The sequence below is a fragment of the Hypomesus nipponensis genome, chromosome 1 (genome assembly GCF_054491055.1).
Source record: "Hypomesus nipponensis isolate SF chromosome 1, ASM5449105v1, whole genome shotgun sequence".
Lineage (NCBI taxonomy): Eukaryota > Metazoa > Chordata > Actinopteri > Osmeriformes > Osmeridae > Hypomesus > Hypomesus nipponensis.
Window position 1 is genome coordinate 12,846,937 of NC_140361.1, and position 21,400 is coordinate 12,868,336.

The 21,400-nt window shown below is 43.9% G+C and overlaps 3 protein-coding genes across 3 annotated transcripts; 2 read left to right on the forward strand and 1 right to left on the reverse strand.

Moving 5' to 3' along the window:
• Positions 1-329: 329 nt before the first annotated feature.
• adirf (adipogenesis regulatory factor) lies at positions 330-1,160 on the forward strand. The gene is made up of 3 exons (XM_084689979.1): positions 330-408; positions 707-769; positions 1,057-1,160. Exons 1-3 carry the CDS (start codon positions 330-332, stop codon positions 1,158-1,160), a joined length of 246 nt encoding a protein of 81 aa, XP_084546105.1.
• A 2,986-nt stretch (positions 1,161-4,146) lies between these two features.
• Positions 4,147-7,080, forward strand: gprin1 (G protein regulated inducer of neurite outgrowth 1). Its single transcript, XM_084699050.1, has 3 exons — positions 4,147-6,204; positions 6,289-6,429; positions 6,649-7,080. The coding sequence occupies exons 1-3, from the start codon at positions 4,147-4,149 to the stop codon at positions 7,078-7,080; spliced, it is 2,631 nt and encodes an 876-aa protein (XP_084555176.1).
• A 1,726-nt stretch (positions 7,081-8,806) lies between these two features.
• cdhr2 (cadherin related family member 2) lies at positions 8,807-18,860 on the reverse strand. Its single transcript, XM_084699112.1, has 30 exons — positions 18,803-18,860; positions 18,431-18,496; positions 18,196-18,335; positions 18,051-18,101; positions 17,860-17,949; positions 17,405-17,494; positions 17,206-17,322; positions 16,877-17,020; positions 16,539-16,614; positions 16,337-16,455; positions 16,036-16,242; positions 15,762-15,917; positions 15,025-15,189; positions 14,810-14,871; positions 14,461-14,716; positions 13,812-14,051; positions 13,509-13,578; positions 12,789-13,382; positions 12,570-12,641; positions 12,221-12,270; positions 11,987-12,138; positions 11,740-11,836; positions 11,403-11,491; positions 11,141-11,209; positions 10,650-10,785; positions 10,292-10,413; positions 10,075-10,191; positions 9,852-9,935; positions 9,254-9,311; positions 8,807-9,125 (listed from the first exon to the last, which is right to left on the reverse strand). Exons 1-30 carry the CDS (start codon positions 18,858-18,860, stop codon positions 8,979-8,981), a joined length of 3,894 nt encoding a protein of 1,297 aa, XP_084555238.1. The 3' UTR covers positions 8,807-8,978.
• Between the last annotated feature and the right edge of the window lie 2,540 nt (positions 18,861-21,400).

A 21,400-nucleotide genomic window follows, 5' to 3' on the forward strand; every position in this document is an offset into this window, starting at 1 on the left:
TTGTTCTTTCTTTCTCTCTGTGTCTCCCTCTCTCTCTTTCTCTCTCACACACACAAACACAAAAAACTGTCTGCCGAGGGGATGTGTAGAATTTGCTGAGGTGGTTTGAGGGGAGGAGAGAGAGCATTGTCCTCGTGCCAGGTCTGTGCCATAGCTGGGATGCCTGTCTGATCTTCCCTCTGTGGCAGGGTTTTATCTGGCTAATCCAGCTGGCGTGTGCAGACCTGGGAGGTGTCAGACCTAAACAGAGGGTACTAAACTGCCTCTCCTCCCACCACTAGTCCAGACTGTGTCCAGCCTCCGGTAGAACACAGGCAGTGACCACAGCCATGGCCTCGTTCAAGAAGTCTTTTGATGGACTGAAAAGCACCACACAGTCAGCAACGAAAGGAGTGACAGAGAGTGCAGGTACAGTAACATGACCTGAAAAAGACTTGGTGGTAAGAGTGGTATTCAAAGAAATGTGGACAATGTGCGGTGCATGAGTTGCATGGATCTGAATCTTGTGTGACTGTGGTGTGAATGTAAATCCTGTATATGATTGATGGTTTGGTTTGAATTGTAATTGTCTGTGACGAATGCGAATAGGAATCGTTGGAATCTGAATCAGCAGTGATTTGTGTGAACATGAATCCCGTGTGACTCTGTTGCGAATATGAATCATGTGAATGAAGTGATCTGAATCCCATGTGTGATGTGCTTGCAGTCCAGGCAGCTCAAGACGCCGTGCAGCAGGTGGCAGAGTCTTCCAAGGAGACCACCCACTTAGGTAAAGAACATCGCTGATCTGAGACCTGCAGCTAATTACTGACAATGCCCAACACCAGTACAAAAAAACGGATCTGATCGCACTCACTGAAATCTTTTTTATGAGTGAAAATGCCCCCCTCACCCCCCCCCCCCCCCCATGAAAAGAGATTACACCTGTTAGCGTTACAAATGTGACAAATGTCTACCGGGATTCCAGAGGCGTTTTTTGGTGAGATCATGCAGAGTTGTAATGAGGACACGTGTCCTACTGGTTAATAACTCCGCTGTGTGTCCTGACCCGCCCAGCTTCCCAAGAGGCCTGCAGACAGACACAGACAACCATTGGAACTGCTGCAGACAAAGCCACCGACGCCATCAAGGAGTTCGGACAGAAACTGGGGACGAAATAGCTTCCAGAGAGTACACACATGGACACACATGGACACACATGGACACACATAGATACACACGCGCACATGCAAGCACATATTTGTGCACTCTATGCCAATTATTGTGCTCAAATGCACAGAAGTGCACACACACCTAAAAAGTATGTCTGGTTTTAGATGTGAGTCTGGCGACATTGATGGAGGAAAGATGTGGGTGAGGAGGGGAAAGAAACTGTCTCTGTGACACAGAGGACCCAATCCATTACTCTCTGACTCCACAGCCGTTTTTCCACTTGCCTCATTATCGAGTGTTAAATCTGAACTGCAGTTCCAAATTGCAATATCTAATTGATCCATAATAAACATAGATATTCTCTTGTTCGAGGTGTTACTTTTTAAATGTCACACAATGTTCAATGTCATACCTCAGTTTTTGACAGACAAATAAAGAAAGACAGTGCTGACAGACATGATACAGTCCATTTAGCACGGCACATTCAAATTGTCTGTGTTGGATGAGAAACTGTGATTTCATCCAAAGAGAAATAAAATGAAGGTACAAATGACAGTCAATGAAGATGGACAACCAAAAAATCAGTTAGCGTGACAAATAATTAGCATTCCTGCTGAGGGCAGTTTATCAGTGCAGCACCATCACCATAACCATCCCTGCAATGATACAGACTGGAGTGTTCAACACGGCTCCAGATCTCTGTTCTATCACAACAGTTTACCTTGGCCCTCGCCAGCTCACCTCCCTACATCACACTAGCGGTTGCTAGGAAACAGAACTCAGAGACGACCAGGGATTGGTGGAGGCCTTGGAAATGATGGTGAGAACTCTATTGGCAGAACGCAGTGTTCTGGCCAAGCCAACACTCGCTCAGAGCTGCTGAAGAAGACGTCAGAAACGGGGAAAAGCAAGGATCAAAAGCTTCCTACACAATTTCACAACAACATGTGTAGAAATGTGATAGCTATGTGCAACCAATTTCTCAAAATCCACTTGTCTGGAGAAATGACACAAAACTGTGCACTGTTGTTTGGTGTTTTGTAGAGAAGCTTGTGTGCGTGGGTGATGACATAGGCTACTGTATATTCATCCCTCTAAGGCCCTCCCCCACCAGATTCCCAATGAGCATGGTGTTTTGTGTGTTTTCACACACACACACACGCACACACATACTCAAACACACATGCATGCACGCAACAAATGCACACAAACTCACAAACACACTTTCACACACACACACACGCTCAACAGCGTTATTCATGAATGTCCACACATACTGTATGAATGCCGATTTTACACGCACATTCCTTATTAAAAAAAACGGTGACATTATCCCATCCCTTCTTGAAAGCATTGGGCCCAATGCTCGAGCACTTTGGAAACCATTTGCATCACCAATTATACACAAGCAAACACGCACCCATGAATGCACACACAAGTATACACACGCACACACATATGCACACACACATGAATGCACACACACACACACACACAGTGTGTCTTTGTATCGTTTGGTCTCCCAAGAGGAAAGCCTCATCGCTCTCTATATGTTTTTGCATTGATATGTTTCTATCCCCATAGTCTCTGCCTCTCCCTGCATACAGAGTGGGAATGCAGCCGTTCACCAGTGTGGCCTGCACTGCCTTGCACAGCAGGAAGTGTTGGCTTTTGTAATTGATCAGAGACATCCAAGTCACCAGCCCAGGTTTTCTCTGTATTGCTGGGGAATGTATCTATGTAATCTATAGATCCCTACAGGGTTAACTTGTTTCTTCTAATCATGTAGCACAATCATACTCCAAAACTATAGTGTTGCTATGAGAACCTGACATTAATTACTATCATTTGCTGTTGATGAGAGCGGGAGGCAGAGAGACTTTGTCATCTCCATTACCTTTCACTGCCAGAAACCCACAGCGGTTTCCAAGGAAACTGGAAGCCTGAATCTTTTCAATACTCCCAGCCACAGCATCAACCCAAGGATTGCCTTTTACACAAAGATTCTTCCAGAAACCAAACATGTAGCTACAATCAACAGCCATCAACAGGAGAGAAAGAAGCACAGAGAGAAAGAGAGAGAGAAAGAGAGAGAGAAAGAGAGAGTGAGAGAGAGAGAGAGAGAGAGAGAGAGAGAGAGAGAGAGAGAGAGAGAGAGAGAGAGAAAGAGAGAAGAGAGAGAGTGAGACAGACAGAAAAATAGAGGGAAGAAGATACGTGTTGATTTACAGATAGATGTTTAACGGACTTTGATCTCAAGCCTCTCACTGTAACATGGACGGACTTCATATTTGGTTTGAGTGTTGAGGTATGTATCATTTCAGCGTCTAATTGCGAGTCATCCAAAAATAGATCCAATGTTGTCTTTGTCCACTGCATTTGTACCAGAATCATGTTTTGGCTGGATTACTTTTTAGGCTGTGATGATACTGTTTAATTTGACTGTTCCAGGTTTTGTTACATTCAGCTCACACCTAAAACACTTGGAATCTAACGATGTGATATTTGACAGTACGTGCTAGACGATAAGGCCAGTCACAGGTTGTAATTTTGGATGTGTACCTACTCAACCGACAGAAGGCTTCTGCTATCTTCTGCTAAGTTCCAAACAACACTGGAGCCTTGACATCAGCTGTTCTGAAATATGGAGAACAGCATTATGCAAATAGAAATGGGTGCGATGGCAGAAAATCATTGTTCTCATTCACACTGAATGCAGCAGCTCCACATGGGGTGCCTTCAGACTAGTTGTGACGTGGTACACATACGTAGGCATTAAGAAAGTCTCTGAGATGTAGAATTGTCAAAACAATGACCCTTTTTCTTCCTCGCTCTCATTCGATGTTGTCACATGTCACCATTCGGATCGTGTTGACATCGTGTCTGTTGTCATAGTGAAGTGGTCCAAACCAAGTGCCTGCGTGTGCTCCTTCCTGTCGTGTGTGTGTGTGTGTGCAGGTGAGCGTGGGTTGAGTCGCCGTGGCGTCAGCGGGGATGGGAAGCCTCAAAGACGAGACGAGAAGTCCAGCTGAAGCCCTCTTTGAACCTGAGCCGGCAGAGGACCCCAGCTCTCCCAGCGCTTCCTGTGCTCCCCGTGGAGATGGCTGGAGCGGTTGCGACATCACCATCACCCCTGCTCCTGAGGAACCTCCAGAGGGCCCAGAGCTGGACTCTGCCTGCGTGGAGCACGTCACTCAGACCAGCAGTGGCCCAGCAGCAGATCAGCCTGAGGTGGGACCTCCAGACTCGGCGGTGGAGCTGCCAACCCCAGCAGACACTACGGAGGCAGGGGAACCAGGCAGCCCCCGGGCATCTCTGGAACAGCTCCCCGAGACCGACGCCTCACATGCGGACAGTGGCATTCAGAAGGAGACCTTCCATTGTACCACGGAGAAACAAAGGAGCCAGGAGATAGACACAGAGGCAGAGAGAGAGAAGGTGGTGGGGGGGTCGTCCAGAGAGCACCAGGTCCCTGGATCTCCAGCCAGACTGCAGCACATCCAGACCCAGGTCAGTCTGGAGGTGGTCCAGTGTCAGTCTGTGGCCACCAGCCCCATGACCCCCCCTGAGGGGGCCGGCGCCTTCCACTTCCTGTACTCCTCCACCAAGCTGGGGGCCGCTGACGTGGAGACCGGGGGCGTTGAGATGCATGCGGGTCGGAAGGTGGAGTACCGCTCTGTCGCCACGGCTCCCATGACCCCCAGGACGCCCACCGCCCTCGCCTTCCCAGAAACCAGCGAGAGAGAGCGAGTGCAGACAGAAGAGAGGACAGTGGAGGAGGGGGCGGAGGAGAATTCAGAAGGGGAGAAGATCAAGCGTGTGTCTGAATGGGAGACGAGCCACATGGAGATGTATCCTCAACTGGACTTAGCTCCTGCCGCCAAATGCACCACTCCAAGAAAGGGGACCAAACAGACCGCCTCGAACTCCGACCCGCCGTCAGCCACCTCGGTGAACCGCCCCCGAACCGAGGCGGCAGATTCCAACGGATGTTGCGACTCCAGTGTTGAAGACCCTGCAGAGGAAGAGCCACATCAACACCTGCAGAGGATGGGAACCATGGATCAAGATATCACCATCCTGGTGACCCACCATGACAGCCCTGAGGACCAGGAGGAGGCTAAGGAGGAAGAGGGAGGGGCAGGACAGCAGACTGTCTCTGCCGAACCTGACCTGCGGAGGGTAGATGAACATGGGGAGCTGAACGCTGAAGACAGCCCCATGGAGGTTAACAGTGCAGTGGTTGGCGTAGCAACGACAGAGCAGGCAGCTACAGGAACCGGGGAAGACATGATGATCCATGAGACAAGGAAAACCCCGCCAACAGATGAGAATGACACGCTCCAGAAGGAGAAGTCCTCCCCTAACTCAAGTGAACACCTCCAAACAGACAAAGACCATGTGGTGCTGCAGTCCCCAAATCAAAATGAATCTTTAGAGCATGCAGAAGGCAAAGGAATGAAGAAGACAGCATGTTCCAGTGAGGGCACGGGGCTAGGTGCTAGACTGCAGAAGCTTGACCAGGTCCCTGGATCTCCAGCCAGACTGCAGCACATCCAGACCCAGGTCAGTCTGGAGGTGGTCCAGTGTCAGTCTGTGGCCACCAGCCCCATGACCCCCCCTGAGGGGGCCGGCGCCTTCCACTTCCTGTACTCCTCCACCAAGCTGGGGGCCGCTGACGTGGAGACCGGGGGCGTTGAGATGCATGCGGGTCGGAAGGTGGAGTACCGCTCTGTCGCCACGGCTCCCATGACCCCCAGGACGCCCACCGCCCTCGCCTTCCCAGACACCAGCGAGAGAGAGCGAGTGGAGATGGAGGACAGGAGAGTGGAGGAGGGGGCAGAAGGGGAAATGGATGTAAAAGAGTGGGGGTCAGAGGATGAGAAAAAAGAAAAAGCAGACGAGGGATCTGAAAAGGAGGCACAGAAGGAAGGAAAAGAAAGAATCAATTTCCAAACAAAAGAGAATACTGACGGCAAAGAGGACGAGAAAGAGCTTTCCCTCCAGAGAAAGGTGAATGAGACATCAAAGGATAAAGAGGGAGAGAAAGCAGTAGAGCCAAACAAAACCATGAAGAAAGAGGTGAAGAAAGAGAGAGAGGAAGAGGGAGAGAAAAAGGGAGAGAAAGAGAAAGAGGGAGAGAAAGTGGGAGAAAAAGTGGGAGAGAAAGTGGGAGAGAAAGAGAGAAAGAAAGAGAGAGCAAAAGAGGGAAAAAAAGAGAGGGACAAAGAGGGAGAGAAAGAGGGAGAGAAAAAAGGAGAGAAAGTGGGAGAGAAAGTAGGAGAGAAAGTGGGAGAGAAAGAAAGAGAGAAAGAGAGAGAGAAAGAGGGAGAGAAAGTGGGAGAGAAAGAAAGAGAGAAAGAGAGAGAGAAAGAGGGAGAGAAAGAGAGGGAGAAAGAGACGGAGAAAGAGGGTGAGAAAGAGGGAGAGAAAGTAGGAGAGAAAGAAAGAGAGAAAGAGGGAGAAAAAGAGAGAGAGAAAGAGGGAGAGAAAGAGAAAGCGAAAGAGGGAGAGCCAGGAGGAGAGCAGGAGAAGCAAGCAGAGCAGAAGTCTGAGGCGAACTCCGAGGAGCTGGTGCAGGAGGTGTGCTGGGACGAGAAGGGGATGACCTGGGAGGTGTACGGAGCCGTGGTGGAGGTGGCCGTGTTGGGCTCGGCCATCCAGAAGCACCTGGAGAAGCAGGTGAAGAAACACAAGAAGCAGCCGTCCTCCGCCCTACCTCCCCCTCCCCCTCTCAGTCCCTCCGCCACTCCCCTCCCCTCCACGCCACCTCCCGCCGGAGGCCCCGGCCAGGGGGGAGAGGGGAAAAGCAGGGCTGGGAGGAGAGGGGAGGCGAAGAGAGGACGCCAGAGGCGCAACCCTTTCCGCCTGTTGTTGCAGAACATGCAGCAGCCTCACTGCTGCTCCAGAGCCCACGCCACGGAGTGACTCTGAGGAGAGAGGAGAGCACAGGCCAGCGGCGTCGTCACACACCCTCCACCTCAGACACAGGTCCTGGGATGTCATTACAACTGACTGCAGGTGTAACATGCTATCTCAAGAGAAGGTTTACAGCTCAGGCTAGCTGACTAAAGATGTCTGACCAAAGGTAGGAAAAGAATCAATCAATCAATTTTAATAGTGTACAGTCCATGTAACGGGGAGGAGGCTTGAGAGCGTCAAAGAGCACAATGCCATGGTAATTCATTTCAATCAACTTCAAACTCTTTGTTTGATCGACTTCGAATCAGGGACTCAGAAAGACAGTGACAGACAGGGACAGAAAGGTGACTTTATTTGATTGTGTTTATCTGTGTTGCTTCTGAACATTTTCGCTTACTTTGAGCTACAGAAATGTACTTTCTCATTTCAGATACTTTTCATTGTGCTCTGAAAGTTTGCATGCAGCTGTGTGTCCATCGCTCATGTCTCTCCTGTGGAAAGGTAGACAAAGAAGTACTCGGTGTGGGTTCAGTCTTTAGTCCTCACAGATCAAGAATTGAAGAGATTAAGGGTGTTTGAGTGTGCGTTCCAGGAGAATGACAGTCTGTCACTGAACAAACTTTGCCACCTTTTCACAATCTCAGTCAGATCAGGTCATGTTTTGGAGAGGGTTTGATGATTCACAGTGTAAACATGAGAGGCATCTTCTAGCCATGAAACAGTGCATTTTAGATGTCCTGTGTCATATATTTTGGTACAGTGTGTGGCTATTGTGTTTCATATTAAAATGTGAGTGTGTTATTGTGATACAGATACATTTTATAAGGTGTTTATTGGCAATCGAACAATCATGGTAATGTTCTTGAGAAATAACAATCAAAACAAAGTTACACATTCATTGTGTTATTTATTTTATTTATTTTTATTGTGGTCACCTGTGGCTAATTGTGAAGTGAAATAATTCTTAATACCTGTATGTGTACATCATTCCTGTTTAAGCTGTGTGGATCTTTCTGTGGTGTTTTATGTGTTAATAATTTGGAAATGCACATGTAGAGAAAACCTGTTTATTCAATTGCACTTGCCCTACATATATTCAAATATGTATATATAGATATCTAGGCCAATTTTATACCGAATTCAACACAGAAAAAGGTTGGCAAGGTCGTTTAGAACTGTCTCAGGCCCCAAGCACAGGAATATCTTAGAAATAAGCACTCTGCTGAATGTTTGGCCAGTCTGTATATATATATATATATATATATATATATATATATATATATATATATATATATATATATATATATATATATATATGTGTGTATTACACAATGAGTAATACATTTAATACAATTTATCACAAAATTCTAATATAGAGACTAAATTTAAAATGTGTATTCATTACAGGATATGGTGCCAGATGTTTGCTTGTTTATTATTTTTTTCAATGCAAAAAGAAAAAGACAGTTATTAAAAGACACTGGAAATCCAAATGATTTCAAAAACTGTTTCAGACATTATTAAATCAATAAAGAAACTCACATGTGCAGCTTAACTTTTCAAGTTGTTTGCTTTCCGCAATATACTTTAAGCCTTTACGTTGCTTCTTACTGCTTGAACAGTTTGACTGTTGTTGTTAAGAGAAATTATGACTTCAAAAAGACAGCTTGGCAAATCAATGAATCTAATAATGTTGTACAATAAGTTAGTGATGCAAGATTGCTGTAAAATAATCAGAGCAAATGCTAAATAAATGACAAAAGCATTTTCATAGAACCTGAAGTGAATTCATAAAAAAGACAGACTAAGATGTAATAGTAGGGCAAAGCCGTCTTTGTGAGAGAGTTCATTGTGGAGGGGCTAATCCCTGCCAGTGTTCACAGTCTGTTGACTGTGTAAGTGTGTTACAGGTCGGTGGTGCTGAAGGCTGGGTTGGTGAAGGTGAGGAGAGGACTGTCGGCGTCTCTCCTCTTCCCTCGCTCGGCCAACGCTGCCCCCAGAGGTTCAATATAGTCCGGCACATAGCTGTCCTCGTCCTCCTCCTTTATAATCTGGGCACACACACACACAAACACGGTCAGTCTCACACAGATGGACATGTCATATCCACACAGCTGCTAAGGATTGTGGGTATCATGGACAGGGAGTGTACACAGAGAGATGTGTGACGAGGCTGTACCGTCATAGGCATTGGGTCCTTCTCAGAATAGTTAATGTCAATGTCCAACGAATTGAGACTTTCATGAGGAAATAAAGGAAGGGGGAAAAGGCTGAATTAGAGTCATAACAGGAAGGCTTTACATGTTACAGTAATGTTGTGGTTTGTTTTCATACAAGATCATTACAAGTAGATACATTCGTTGAAATGGTATTGCTCCCTTAAGAAGAGGAAAATGGTTTTGCTCATGGTCACAGAAGGGACAACTGTGTGGAACAAAATGGAGGTTGGGTGAAAAGTCACTTAGTGTCTGCCAGTTCTCCATCTCACCACAGAAGCCATGCTGTTGGGTCTTACTGTGACAGAATGTCAAACTGGAATGTGTCCCGTTCAGTGACCTCTAACCATAGTGTGGATCTCCCAGCTTTAATCACTGCATGCAGGCAGTAAATATATAAGCAGTTCTCTCCCTGTGTGTGTGTGTGTGTGTGTGTGTGTGTGTGTGTGTGTGTATGTATGTTTGTAAATATGAATGTGTTTATGTGTGTTTGTTAATGTGTACGTGTGTATGTCTGTGTGTGTGTGTGTGTATGTGTGTGTGTGCTTGTGCAGTGTGTACCTGACTCTGTCAGCACTGGACCCCTCCTCATCGAAGCCCAGGTCGGTGGCAGTATCTATGTTGAGGTTGAGCACGGGGTTGGCTCTGGTGACAAACACACACAGTCAGGTCCACACACTGAGGTTGTGATCATGATCCTCGTCACCGTAGAATACACTAGGACCCTGATACTGAGGATTCTAGAAGGTTCTTAACCCTAAAATGCTAGAATCTCTGTCCTCACCCCTCCATGGTGTACTTGTTGGTTCCAGGGACCACAGGCCCAGTCTTCTGGTTCTTATTGTCAGACATGGCAGCGGCAGATTTCATGGCCTTCGCTGCCTTCAGCTTGGTCTGGTAGCTAGGATAGAGCCCTCAGTAAGTTAGAAAAGCGGTCGCATGTAGGTCAGAACTGGCTGACTGTCTGACTGACTGATGGTCTGACTGACTATCTGACTCACCTCCTTCGCATGCACACCAGGGAGGTTGTCAAGACAACCAGGACAATGAGAAGGCCCGCCACCAGGCCCAGTAGACCAAAGAGAAACGGGTCGATCTTCTTTGGGTCCTGGACTCCTGTCCCCTGAGATGTGGCAGGAAGGACACAGGCTGAGACAAGAAGTGGCATCTCACACACACTGTCACACCAGAAGGGTCAGACAGGTTCCTCTTAAGGGAGAACCCGGCAGTGTTCAGCGTTCTGGACTCATTTAAACGTCAAGCCATTCCAATCTATGTCCATCAACAAAGATGGACTATGAGTAAAGGATCGGCTGAATGTCTAATGAAATTAGAAGTGCTCTGAATCTATGAGCTTACTATGTGCTTGAGGCCAAACTGACTGAGGATGGCTGCGTGCTCAGGGACAGACAGCATGTTTTCCACAGTTGTAGAGGTAAGGGCGGTCCCGTTAGGATACACAACATACACCTCCATGATAGTGTCCCCTGCAGCCCTGGAGAAAGATAATGGCATGACGTCAGGAGACTGTTACAACATAAATATATGAACATACTGTTTATGTGACTATGTTGACATACGTACATACATACATACATACATACATACATACATACATTCATTCATTCACAAGTGGGTCGATATTAGCACCACCTGGTGGAAAATCCTAATCATGACTGTGATTATCAAGCAATTCTTTAATGAGGAAATCTTAAAATTCAACGTAATGAGGAAATCTTAAAATTCAACAAAGCTGAAGAAGATGTACAATATCAAAATGAAAATCATTTTGTCATATTGTTTAGCTTCATTGTAAAAAGGTGCAATGTCCCTGAACTTCGAACACAGACCTTGAAGAGGTTACCTCTTCCCTAATGGTGAACACCTGAACAGCTGCTTTTGTGGCAGCTGTGAGAGCGCTGAAACGACAACATTACAAATATAAATGACCAGAACAAAGTGCAGCAATTTGAGTTGTATCCTTTTACAGATACATAGTACAGTATTGGTATTGTTAATAACAACCACTTTAAGGTTGAGTAAGCATGCTTAGTGTTTAAATTGTACTGTAATGTAATGTGACAGTCTAAAGAGGATAACTTGTATTCTCACATCTTGATCGGGTTGAGGTTTTCATTGACATAAGCCAACGAAGTACTGAATCGAAGTTCGATCTTGAAAGATATATCAATTGTGAAAATCTGGAAAAAGAAGCATCTTATCAGGGAGAGAGCAAATATACATGTGTGTGTGTGAGAGAGAGAGAAAGAGACAGAGAGAAAGAGAGAGAGAGAGAGAGAGAGAGAGAGAGAGAGAGAGAGAAAGAGAGAGAGAGAGAGAGAGAGAGAGAGAGAGAGAGAGAGAGAGAGAGAGAGAGAGAGAAAGAAATAAGAAAAGAAAGAGGTAAATAAGGAGACACATAACATAGCTGTGTCTCAGGGGAGCTCACCTCTAAAACGGTGTCAGTGGACAGTTTCCCACTGTCAGTAGCTGACACAGTTACCAAGTACTTCCCCTTAAGCTCAATATCAAGCGCCTGGAGAGATCTGTGTGGTTCAAATGTTTGTCATTCACTCGCATGTTACTTTGTTGTATCTTTGCTGTGTCTTTCCTTTCATAAGACTTACTCACATAGCGTTTATCTGTTTAACATGTTTTCATGATATGGTATTGTATTGGTATTGTTGGACACTTACTGAATAATTCCAACAAATATGTCCCCTTCCTGTGTGGTGCGGGCTCCAAAAACGTTGCTCATGGGGGTTGTGTGATTGTTCGAATCCAGGAATTTCACATCTGTTACCTCAAAGGTCATTTGTTTATTGATTCCAGAATCCCGATCACGTGCCTGTTTTGGAGGAGAGTAACTTGAATTCATATCTAGTCCGCAAGACAGATGTGCAATGAATGTGTTTCAAAGATATACTCACACTAACGTCTGCGACCGTGGTGCCTTTGTTAGCGCTCTCTGACACTATAACTGGAGGGCCAAAAGGTTTGGTTAACACACCGTGAAACCCAACATACCAAATGCAATTGTTTAATGTGTTTAAAAACATTAAAAGCATAAAAAAACCCTGAACAATTATACTTTAGTCAAATGTCAACAGATATACAGTAAAAAAGGTAAACAGTTATAATTGATACATCATTCAGTCATTGTAAAACAGCAAATACATCATGTCTGATAAATTGCAAAATTACAAATGTAATTTCCACCTAAACCCATAAATGGTGGATTACCATGGTAATCCAAAACGGTGTTGTAAAATGACTTACCCAAAACATTGTCTGATTCTATGAACTCTGGGGCATTGTCATTGATGTCTAAAATATTGACCACCAGTTTTCCTGAAATACAAGAACAGTGTATGTGTATACATGCATGTGAAGAACTTCATACATTTGTTCTAAACAGTACATATAAATAGAAAAATGGCAAAGGGAAATACATCAATGAACACCTCCTTTTTTTTCATAAACAAATCTCAGGCTGACCAGTAGTGATGCTGCTGTTGTCTCCTTGCTCTGTGTAAACATCCACCACCTGGGCTTCTATCAACACCTCCTGACAGCTCTCGTAGTCAATCACAAAGTCCTCGTTGAGCAGGATCTCCCCCGAGGGCTCCAGGGTGAACCAGTCCTCCTTGCAGGGGCCCAGAAGGCCCAGGCAGCGACACTGGGTGGACACCAGCTGGTACACCAGAGAGTGGTTGGTGTCCGGGTCCGTTGCATTGAACCTCCCCAAAGCCCCAGTGTAGGTGGTGTTCTCTTTGACGCTGAGGGGCACGGAGGGTTTGAACACGGGCCTCTCGTCGTTGACGTCATCCACGATCACCTCCACCATCACAGTGGCTGTGCTCAGGCCCAGGTCTTCCGCCCTCACCCGCAACGAGTAGGACTTGTGGATGCTCTCGTAGTCCAGCTGGACGTCCGGATCAACGAAAATGCCGCCTTTGTAGACTCCGTCTGCGATCGCTTCTGTCTTGATGATGAAGCTGCCAAAGCTGCCGTCGAGGATGCTGAAGGAGATCCGGTTGTTTTCCTTGGTTTGGTCGTGATCCTCAGCCAGGACAGAGCCAACAAAGACACCTGTTCAGTGGAAAGAAACAGATTCAGCAGGCAAAATTGTGGCCTGCGACGAGAGCATGGGGCTGGTTTCGGATGAACATTTGGTAGACACATGTAAATGTTGGGTTCAAACAAATCAGTCTGTACCTTTCATTCCTTCATCGACTGTGAATGTATATGAAGTTTCATTAAACATCGGAGAGTTGTCATTTATGTCCTGAAATCCAAAGCAAAAGAGTGAACACCTCTTGAAGTTTCAATATAGACATTTTACAATCGTTATTTCACGAGAAAAATCATACAAACTAAGCCTTTTTCGCATCTTCTTAACATGATCACCATTGACATCACAATATTAGAATATACAGTAATTCAATAGATCATTTCACAGAGCAGTGTTCGGGGGTGGTTATGTATCACACTGTGTGTGTGGTCCCTCTGTGGACTCACCTCCACATTGATGAGAACTCTGACCCAGGTTGACAGTGCTGGCACACCCAGGTCAGTAGCTGTCACATTCAGCTCAATCTTCCCATTCAGGTCTGGATCAATAGATTCCCGATCCAGTAATGCGTTGTTCTTCAGTACGCCGGTGATGGGATCGATGGTGAAGTTACCACTGTACTCACTGTTTACAATGGCATACCGGATATGGCTGTTGGGCAAGTCTGCATCATCTGCATCAGTAGCCTGACATGGTTTCAAAACAGAGCCATGCATGAACATCCAGAAAATTCATTCTGAAGCTATGTCTCCTCAAAACAACAAACCACTGCAGTTATCTAATCTTGAACTCGGTCAAAGCTTATTGCTGAAGAAACTACAAAATTGCCAAGTTTGCTCACTTATGGCAATGTAGAAATGGAAACTACTCTCTCAGATATATATGTTTTACATAGAATCCTTAAAAAGATTCATGGGAGAATTGAAAACCCTTACGGGATTTTCTTGGAACTTAGAACTATAACATGTAAAGGGTTTCAACAGTTATTTTACCTGAGGTTTCTTTCGCACAGACAAACCTCATAAGGAACCTGTAATTTAAAGAACTAAAGTACTGTTTACATGGCAGGCAAGGTACAGTAGAACATTTGCTTACGAATATGGAAATCTCCAGCTCCCCATCTTTGCCTGGTCCCTCTTTCACAAATTCGTTGTAGAAATCTCTGATGATGATTGGTGGCTGGTCATTGATGTCTGTAAGTGTAATCTCCAGAACTGTGGTCCCAGTGTTGTTGGCTTGGTCTCTTGCTTGCAACGTTGCAGAGTACAGTGAGTTTACCTCACGGTCAATCAGATCACTGTTTACCACAAATATTCTCCCTGTTTTTGGTTCCACGTTAAAACGTTTCAATCTGAAAATATAAAGTGGGGAAACATACAAATTTAAGAATGAATAGTACTACTCTGTGTACAAAATGATAATTGTTTTTGCATTGGTTACATACATGCTATCTGGAAGAAGTCTGTAGAGAATATTGTCAACATCCATAGTGTCTGGATCCTCTGCCTGTGCAAAAAAAAATCAAACCTAACCACACAGTTTGGAAAATTGTTGTAACAAGCGGACATGTGGCCAATGGTGGGTATGACCACACAGCAATCGACACATGAAATTGCATTTTTACTTTATAAATCACTGATGTTATGATTTTGGACTCACTGTTATGGTGGTCACGGTGGTTCCATTGGGGCTGTGTTCATTCAGCTTCAGGTTGTAGGTGTCCTGCCTAAATGAGGGGTTGTTGTCGTTGATGTCTTGGATCCGTATGGTGACAGTTGCCGTGGAGCAGCAGTCAACGGTGTTTTCGGGGTCTGTGGCAATCACCTGCAGAGATGAAAACATGCTGGGAGTTTAAGATTGGACGCAATAATCCATTTAACACATGCATGTGTTACAATGTGTCAGCTTCACAGTCTTGCCAGTAACATATACTGTACATAGCCTGTCATTCTGTCAAGTGACAACACAGACATGACTATTGGACCTACAGTACATCTCCACTGTGGAGCATTCAACCAAGTGTGAAGCGTGCGACACTTTCCTCTTAACCTCTTTAATCACCTTAGGTAAAATCGATCTCAAGTGCTTTGCTCATCTTATCCTGGTAATGCCTATCGCAGTTGAGCGGGGATAATTCTGGCATTGGGCAACATCCAACCACTTTGTTTGTTTTGACCACCTGTTGTATAACAGAGTCAGTCTGTTTCATATCTCTACCCCCATTTGGAAGAAGTTGTTTTGATTCCAGTTCCAAATGACTCAGAACCAATGTTTTTGAACACATAAAACAACATTGGAGGCATGTCTGAATGGTGGTTATTTAATTCAGTAAAATAAGGATTGGTCGCGTCATCAAAATAAATACATCGTATGACTCTTCCTTCTCTCTCATGTACCTGGAAAACCATGGAGGTCGTCTTCTCATAGTCCACCTCCTCGGGGCTCCGGATCACAATCTGAATCAGACCCTCTGAGATTCCGTTTGAAGGAGTCACGGCAAAAGGCTGCTTGTCAGCTCCATCCAGCGATAGCACAAACCTGCCATTCGTTCCCTGAAGAAACACAGTCGGTGTTTTGCATCAAGCGAGAACCGAAGCAAAAATGTCCTTACAATAAAGGCATGCCTAATGACAGTAACATAGAAGACGTATTTTCTGTGTTGAGTCTGACCTGATCCGGGTCTTTGACTGTGATAGTGAGTACAGCCCCCGAGGAGTGCTCCGGGACATCAACGGTGAAAGTGTTGGTCTCATTGCAGCTGTCCGCGTCACAGCTGTAGAACCGGGGTTTGTTGTCATTAATGTCGCTGATGGAGATAGACACTTCAGCAGAGATGTTGGCCCGGAACCCTTCAATGTTTGGATTAGCCTCAGTGGCCTGGAATGCACATGTTTAAAATGGTAGATGAAGATTCAATAATATAATCAAGATATAATACTAATATCAAGAATCAAACATAGTTTAACTTCACCTTCACAACAAGGACTACTTCGTAATTTATGTCAAGCAAAGCCTCGCGGTCAATGTCTCCTTTGACAGTTATGGTTCCATCAGTCTCTGAGATGTCAAACAAATCTGCTGCATTGGAACCTGTTAAGCAAACACCAGCATTAGCTATCACAATCTAGCCAACCGAAAGCCTTTCAGAAAACACTGTGAAAAAAAGATCTCACTTTCAATGCTGTAGCTGATATCATCATTGATGCCTGTGTCCCTGTCAATGGCACGCACGGTAATCACAGACGTCCCCTGGGAGGAAATCAAGACAAGGTTTCAGAAATAGGATGTGGAAGGAGATGGAAAACATGTTCTGTAGAATCGAAACAAATGCTGTGTTTTCTTAGGATTCAGCAACACCAATGTGTTTAGTTCACAGTCAACTGTTTTCCCATAGCTAGAGAAGAAAGGAGGAGAGATGGCATCTTGATTTCAAATCGAGCCCCGACCACAAATTCCATTTACAGCTACACACTCATTCACTGGTGAAGTCAGTGTTGAGGATGAGCCGTACCCCAGGGGAGTGCTCCTTGACCCCTGCTGTGTAAGGAAGGCTCAGAAACTGTGGGTTGAGGTCTGGAACATCCACCACAGTGATAAAGGCAAAGGCCAAGCTGGACTGGACTACATGTTCACCATTCAGAATTCCTCCACCATCCTGTTATGAAATACACAATCATGGCAAGTCCGAAACATAATAGTCTCTTACAATTCCTAATTATGTAACATTTAAAATCATTATAATTTCATAACATTGTTACAAACTGTATGACATACTGGGTTAGTTACATTAGTAAAATGATTTTTTTTTTTTGAACTGACAGATTTCAGAAGCCTACTTACAGAGGCATTTATCTTTAACTGGTAGAAGGTACTTAGACTGTTGTAATTCAATTTTGAAACCAGTTTGACATCTCCAGTCCTTGCAATCTGAAATGGGTTGGATCCAATCGGGACAACCTAATGGACACATCAAATAATATATTACATTTTCATATCAGAGTTCTAAATAAGTTTGACCAATTGAGCAATAATCACTTACTTCATCAATATTGTATGACACAATGGAAGATGAACCTGTGTCGGCGTCAGTGGCAGTCACTTTAAACAGCACCGTGCCTACAACAGTGTCCTAGTAACACACATTTTCAGGATTTTCAGGATGTTATACTGTCAACTTATCAAGCAAAAAAGGCTTTTAAAATGAAGTCAAATGTACTGAACTTGTAATTACATCAATAATTCCTATCATTTACAATGTTGCAAATACAATAGTAGTAAATATAGTGATATACCAATAGGAAAGAGCCTCACTACCACTGAATATGAGGCTGAGAAAGAGTGGTGCTTTGCAACTGTTTGTATGTGATTGGAGGCTTTTACACAATTTGCTTAAATGTTAAGTACATGTTATACTGACAATAAAACCGTACTTAATAATGTGAGTGGAAAACGATGCACTGTGTTACCATGGTAAAGATCCAGGTATTCACTTACCTCTCTGATTTCTGTATTGTATGGTGCATCTTGAAATATGGGCCTATTGTCATTGGCATCCATTAAAATAATTAAGAGGCTCTTTGGTTCCTAAAGGAAACAAGGTAATATAGGACAAGGTTAAAGACATTTTCATGTGTTTGATGGGTTATATGGGGCTTTCAATGGTTAAAAGAATTGTGTTTACTCACGTTGTATGATCCATCTGAAACAACAACTGTGATAAAGAACGTTGGTTCATTCTAGAGAAGATAACCCACAAAACAAAATGAATGTTATACTACAACATACATGGTCAGGTTCAGATAAGAACTAACCCATTCAAGGAAGACCCACTTCTCTGTCCAAAGAGGTCCGAATTGTTACGGCCCCAGAGTTTAAGTCGCAATTGAAGTAGATTGCATTTACTCCTTGAATTTGGTATGTTAAGATATCTCCATCTGCATCTGTAGCTTGTATTTGAAATGCAAAAGCATCTGTTGGGAGAAACAGAGAAAATGTTTGATGTGGCAGTTCAAACATAAACACCATACCAACTGATATTTCAAGTGTCAAGGGCAGAAACACCTACTTATAGCCAGGTCTTCCCTTAACGAGATGGGAGTTAATATTACGTCAGGACTGACATTGGCTTGAGCTGTTGAAAATGCATAAAACCCGCATAAGAAAGGACTAATCATTATTATTTTGTGAAACAATGCCTTCACTGTAAAAATATTCCTGTGTTCATTAAATGCCTTGGGCAAAATAATTTAGTTATAATAATAAGTTTAATAAGTTAAGTAAGTAAAAAAGACACCAGTAGTAGACACCACTAGTAAATGTACCAAGGCATCATACGTTGACTGTGTTTCCTATTACATTGAGATCTACTGTCATGAACATCTGAATTTGGCTGACATGTTAACAGAATGTCTATAAAGGATGGTAAGTGTGTACTCACCACATGCAAGAAGGACTGAGACACAGAGTAGAAAAATGCTTCCCTTCATCCCTGCCATCGACACTGCAAAAATACCTATGTTAACGATACAGTGTACATCTCACTTTGGCATTACCACATTTCACAAGGGGAATCACAGCTGTGTGAATCCTCAAGTTCAAGTCCAAGTCTTTTATTGTCAGATGCACAGAACAACACAAGGTACAGAAATTCTTAGGGCAAGACAATGCAAGGCAACCTAGCATAACATGACATATAAGTACATAGAACATAGATTACATCAATGCTAAATAAGTAAACCTCCTAAATATACAGATAATATATCATATGCTATACAATATACTAAACCTCTAATACACATAATAACCTATACTAACCTTTAAAACCTATTGTAGCCTAAGACAAGATAAGTACAATCGTGCAATATTACTGATAGTGCAACCAGTAGCTGAAAGTGATAGTGTATAAAGTGACCAGTGTGAGGTGAATCCATCTCAATGTCTATTCAGAAGCCTGATGGCCCTTGGAAAGAAACTGTTGTCCAGTCTGCGTGTGCGAGACTGAATGCTACGGTATCGCCTGCCAGAATCCTTTGTCAAGCCTATTACCATACTGAAGTCAAATATGGACTACATTTATGTGGGTAACCCACTGAAAAGTGATAACATGATTTGAAAATGTGTAGGGCCCACTCACATCTAGACAAACTAATGTGTTTGATATTCAAATCTTCAACATTGAGAGGCTACATGAAAGCTTCTCCCACAAAATGAATGTCAGTCAGGTCAATGTAGTATCAGTAAATCTTGATGACAGAGATCAGCTATAAAGTCTGCTATATGGGAGTTAATATTTGACTAGGTTACCAAGCAGCATATCAAGGCCTTATAAAATGTTTCCATGTATAAGTCATACCCCTGATATTCTTATTTCTAATTAACAATACAAATTATTTTTTTCAGCATGTGCATGTGGAAGTACAGCCATGAGTATACGTACACTAGTCTGATTAAAGCCTTCTTCAGAAATGGCTTTTAAATTGCCTCTGATATGATATAAAAAAGTTTTTTTTAATCAACTAGCATCCAACAATCCAATCTATTCATGGAATAAAAAATAATCCTATACTTCATAACTCTCAAAAGTTCCACCATCCCGACCAAAACACCCACCTCTTAACCCAAGGAGCAATTTGCTCAGACATGGTGTTCAAAAAGTCACAGTTATTTTTCCTTAAGAGTGAAACACAAATAGTAAAACCTAGATGACAGAGCGTTGAGACCTACCAGACAGGTGCTTCTCCCAGAATGATAGGACAGTTCAGGTGCGTCGATGAGACCTTTGCCTGTTTCTGCTGCTCAGGAGATTGTGGTCCTTAGGCTGTAAATGTGAATGATTAACACAAACATACACTGAAGGTAGAGCACAGCACTCCTCTCACAGTGAGTGTACATCCACGCCAAAGCTGATTAGAGTGAACATGAGATCTCTGTTCCTAAATCGGTGTTCATCGCAGACACAGCGATACTTACCAGCAGCTACAGTCAAGTTAACACAAACCTTCTACTAACGTTACTTTCACACCATGGAAAATGAGCATTTACCACTTGTCTGTGCACACAAATCACCCTTGATTTCAAAGGTATCCATGGGTGTACAGGGAGGATGAGTCCCTACTCATAACCCTTCACTAAGACACTAGCTGTTTGTTTGCCATGTCATGTTACCCTGGTCCATAGTCCAGGCACATACCAGTGCACCAGGATGAGTAGGAGTCCTCTTTTGTCTGAAGAGTTGTTTCCATTGTCCCTGGGTGGTGTTTACATCCAGTTTGAGAACATAATGGGTCATGAAAAATCCTACAGACTGAATGGCTACCAAGCAGGCCACTATCTCTCTCTCAACTGGTAAAGACCCTCCTACCACACTAATGAGCTTTCCCCCATAAACCCCCTTTCCCTCTTTCACCTCTCCTCATAATTAACATGAGCCACACAAAGGATTATCCTCTGCACTGTCCTGTGCTCATTGCCAGAAATTCTCTTTGAAACAAAAGCGATGCTGGACACATTTTTTGTGGCGAGGGAGGACAACAATGTCTCCAGACCAAATGTACAGTATTGAACACAGACAATATTAGGTGATGAACCCCTCGGTTTACTTCTGAGAGGAGTCAGTTCAACTATGGAAATAGGTATCCACCTTTGGCTAATCTGAGGACTAACACGATTTCAGTTGGTCTGATCAATTGCAACAAAGAGTCAGGTGGCTGAGGGGTTAGGGAATCGGGCTAGTAATCTGAAGGTTGCTGGATCGATTCCTGGCCAAGCCAAAATGACAGTGTGTTCTTGGGCAAGGCACTTCACCCTACTTGCCTCGGGGGGAATGTCCCTGTACTTACTGTAAGTCGCTCTGGATAAAAGCGTCTACTAAATGTAAATGTAACAAAGTAAATGTATTGTGTGGGTGCACACTAATAAATTAGCTCTATTCCGACAAATTAGATGTTTCCAAATTAAAAATGAAACATTTAAATAGTTGTATGAGTTTAAATTACCAGAGTTTAATGAGAGAAAATAACTTTGCAGGTCAAGGGAA

Coding starts and splice junctions, on each gene's coding strand:
- gprin1 (XM_084699050.1), top strand. CDS start 4,147: ATGGGAAGCCTCAAAGACGAGACGAGAAGTCCAGCTGAAGCCCTCTTT. Junction 6,205..6,288: donor ATAAAGAGGGAGAGAAAGCA/GTAGAGCCAAAC, acceptor AAAGAGAAAGAG/GGAGAGAAAGTGGGAGAAAA. Junction 6,430..6,648: donor GAGAGAAAGTGGGAGAGAAA/GTAGGAGAGAAA, acceptor GGAGAGAAAGAG/AAAGCGAAAGAGGGAGAGCC.
- adirf (XM_084689979.1), top strand. CDS start 330: ATGGCCTCGTTCAAGAAGTCTTTTGATGGACTGAAAAGCACCACACAG. Junction 409..706: donor AGGAGTGACAGAGAGTGCAG/GTACAGTAACAT, acceptor ATGTGCTTGCAG/TCCAGGCAGCTCAAGACGCC. Junction 770..1,056: donor CAAGGAGACCACCCACTTAG/GTAAAGAACATC, acceptor TGACCCGCCCAG/CTTCCCAAGAGGCCTGCAGA.
- cdhr2 (XM_084699112.1), bottom strand. CDS start 18,860: ATGGCAGGGATGAAGGGAAGCATTTTTCTACTCTGTGTCTCAGTCCTT. Junction 16,456..16,538: donor TATCAGCTACAGCATTGAAA/GTGAGATCTTTT, acceptor TTTGCTTAACAG/GTTCCAATGCAGCAGATTTG. Junction 15,918..16,035: donor CAGTCAAAGACCCGGATCAG/GTCAGACTCAAC, acceptor GTGTTTCTTCAG/GGAACGAATGGCAGGTTTGT.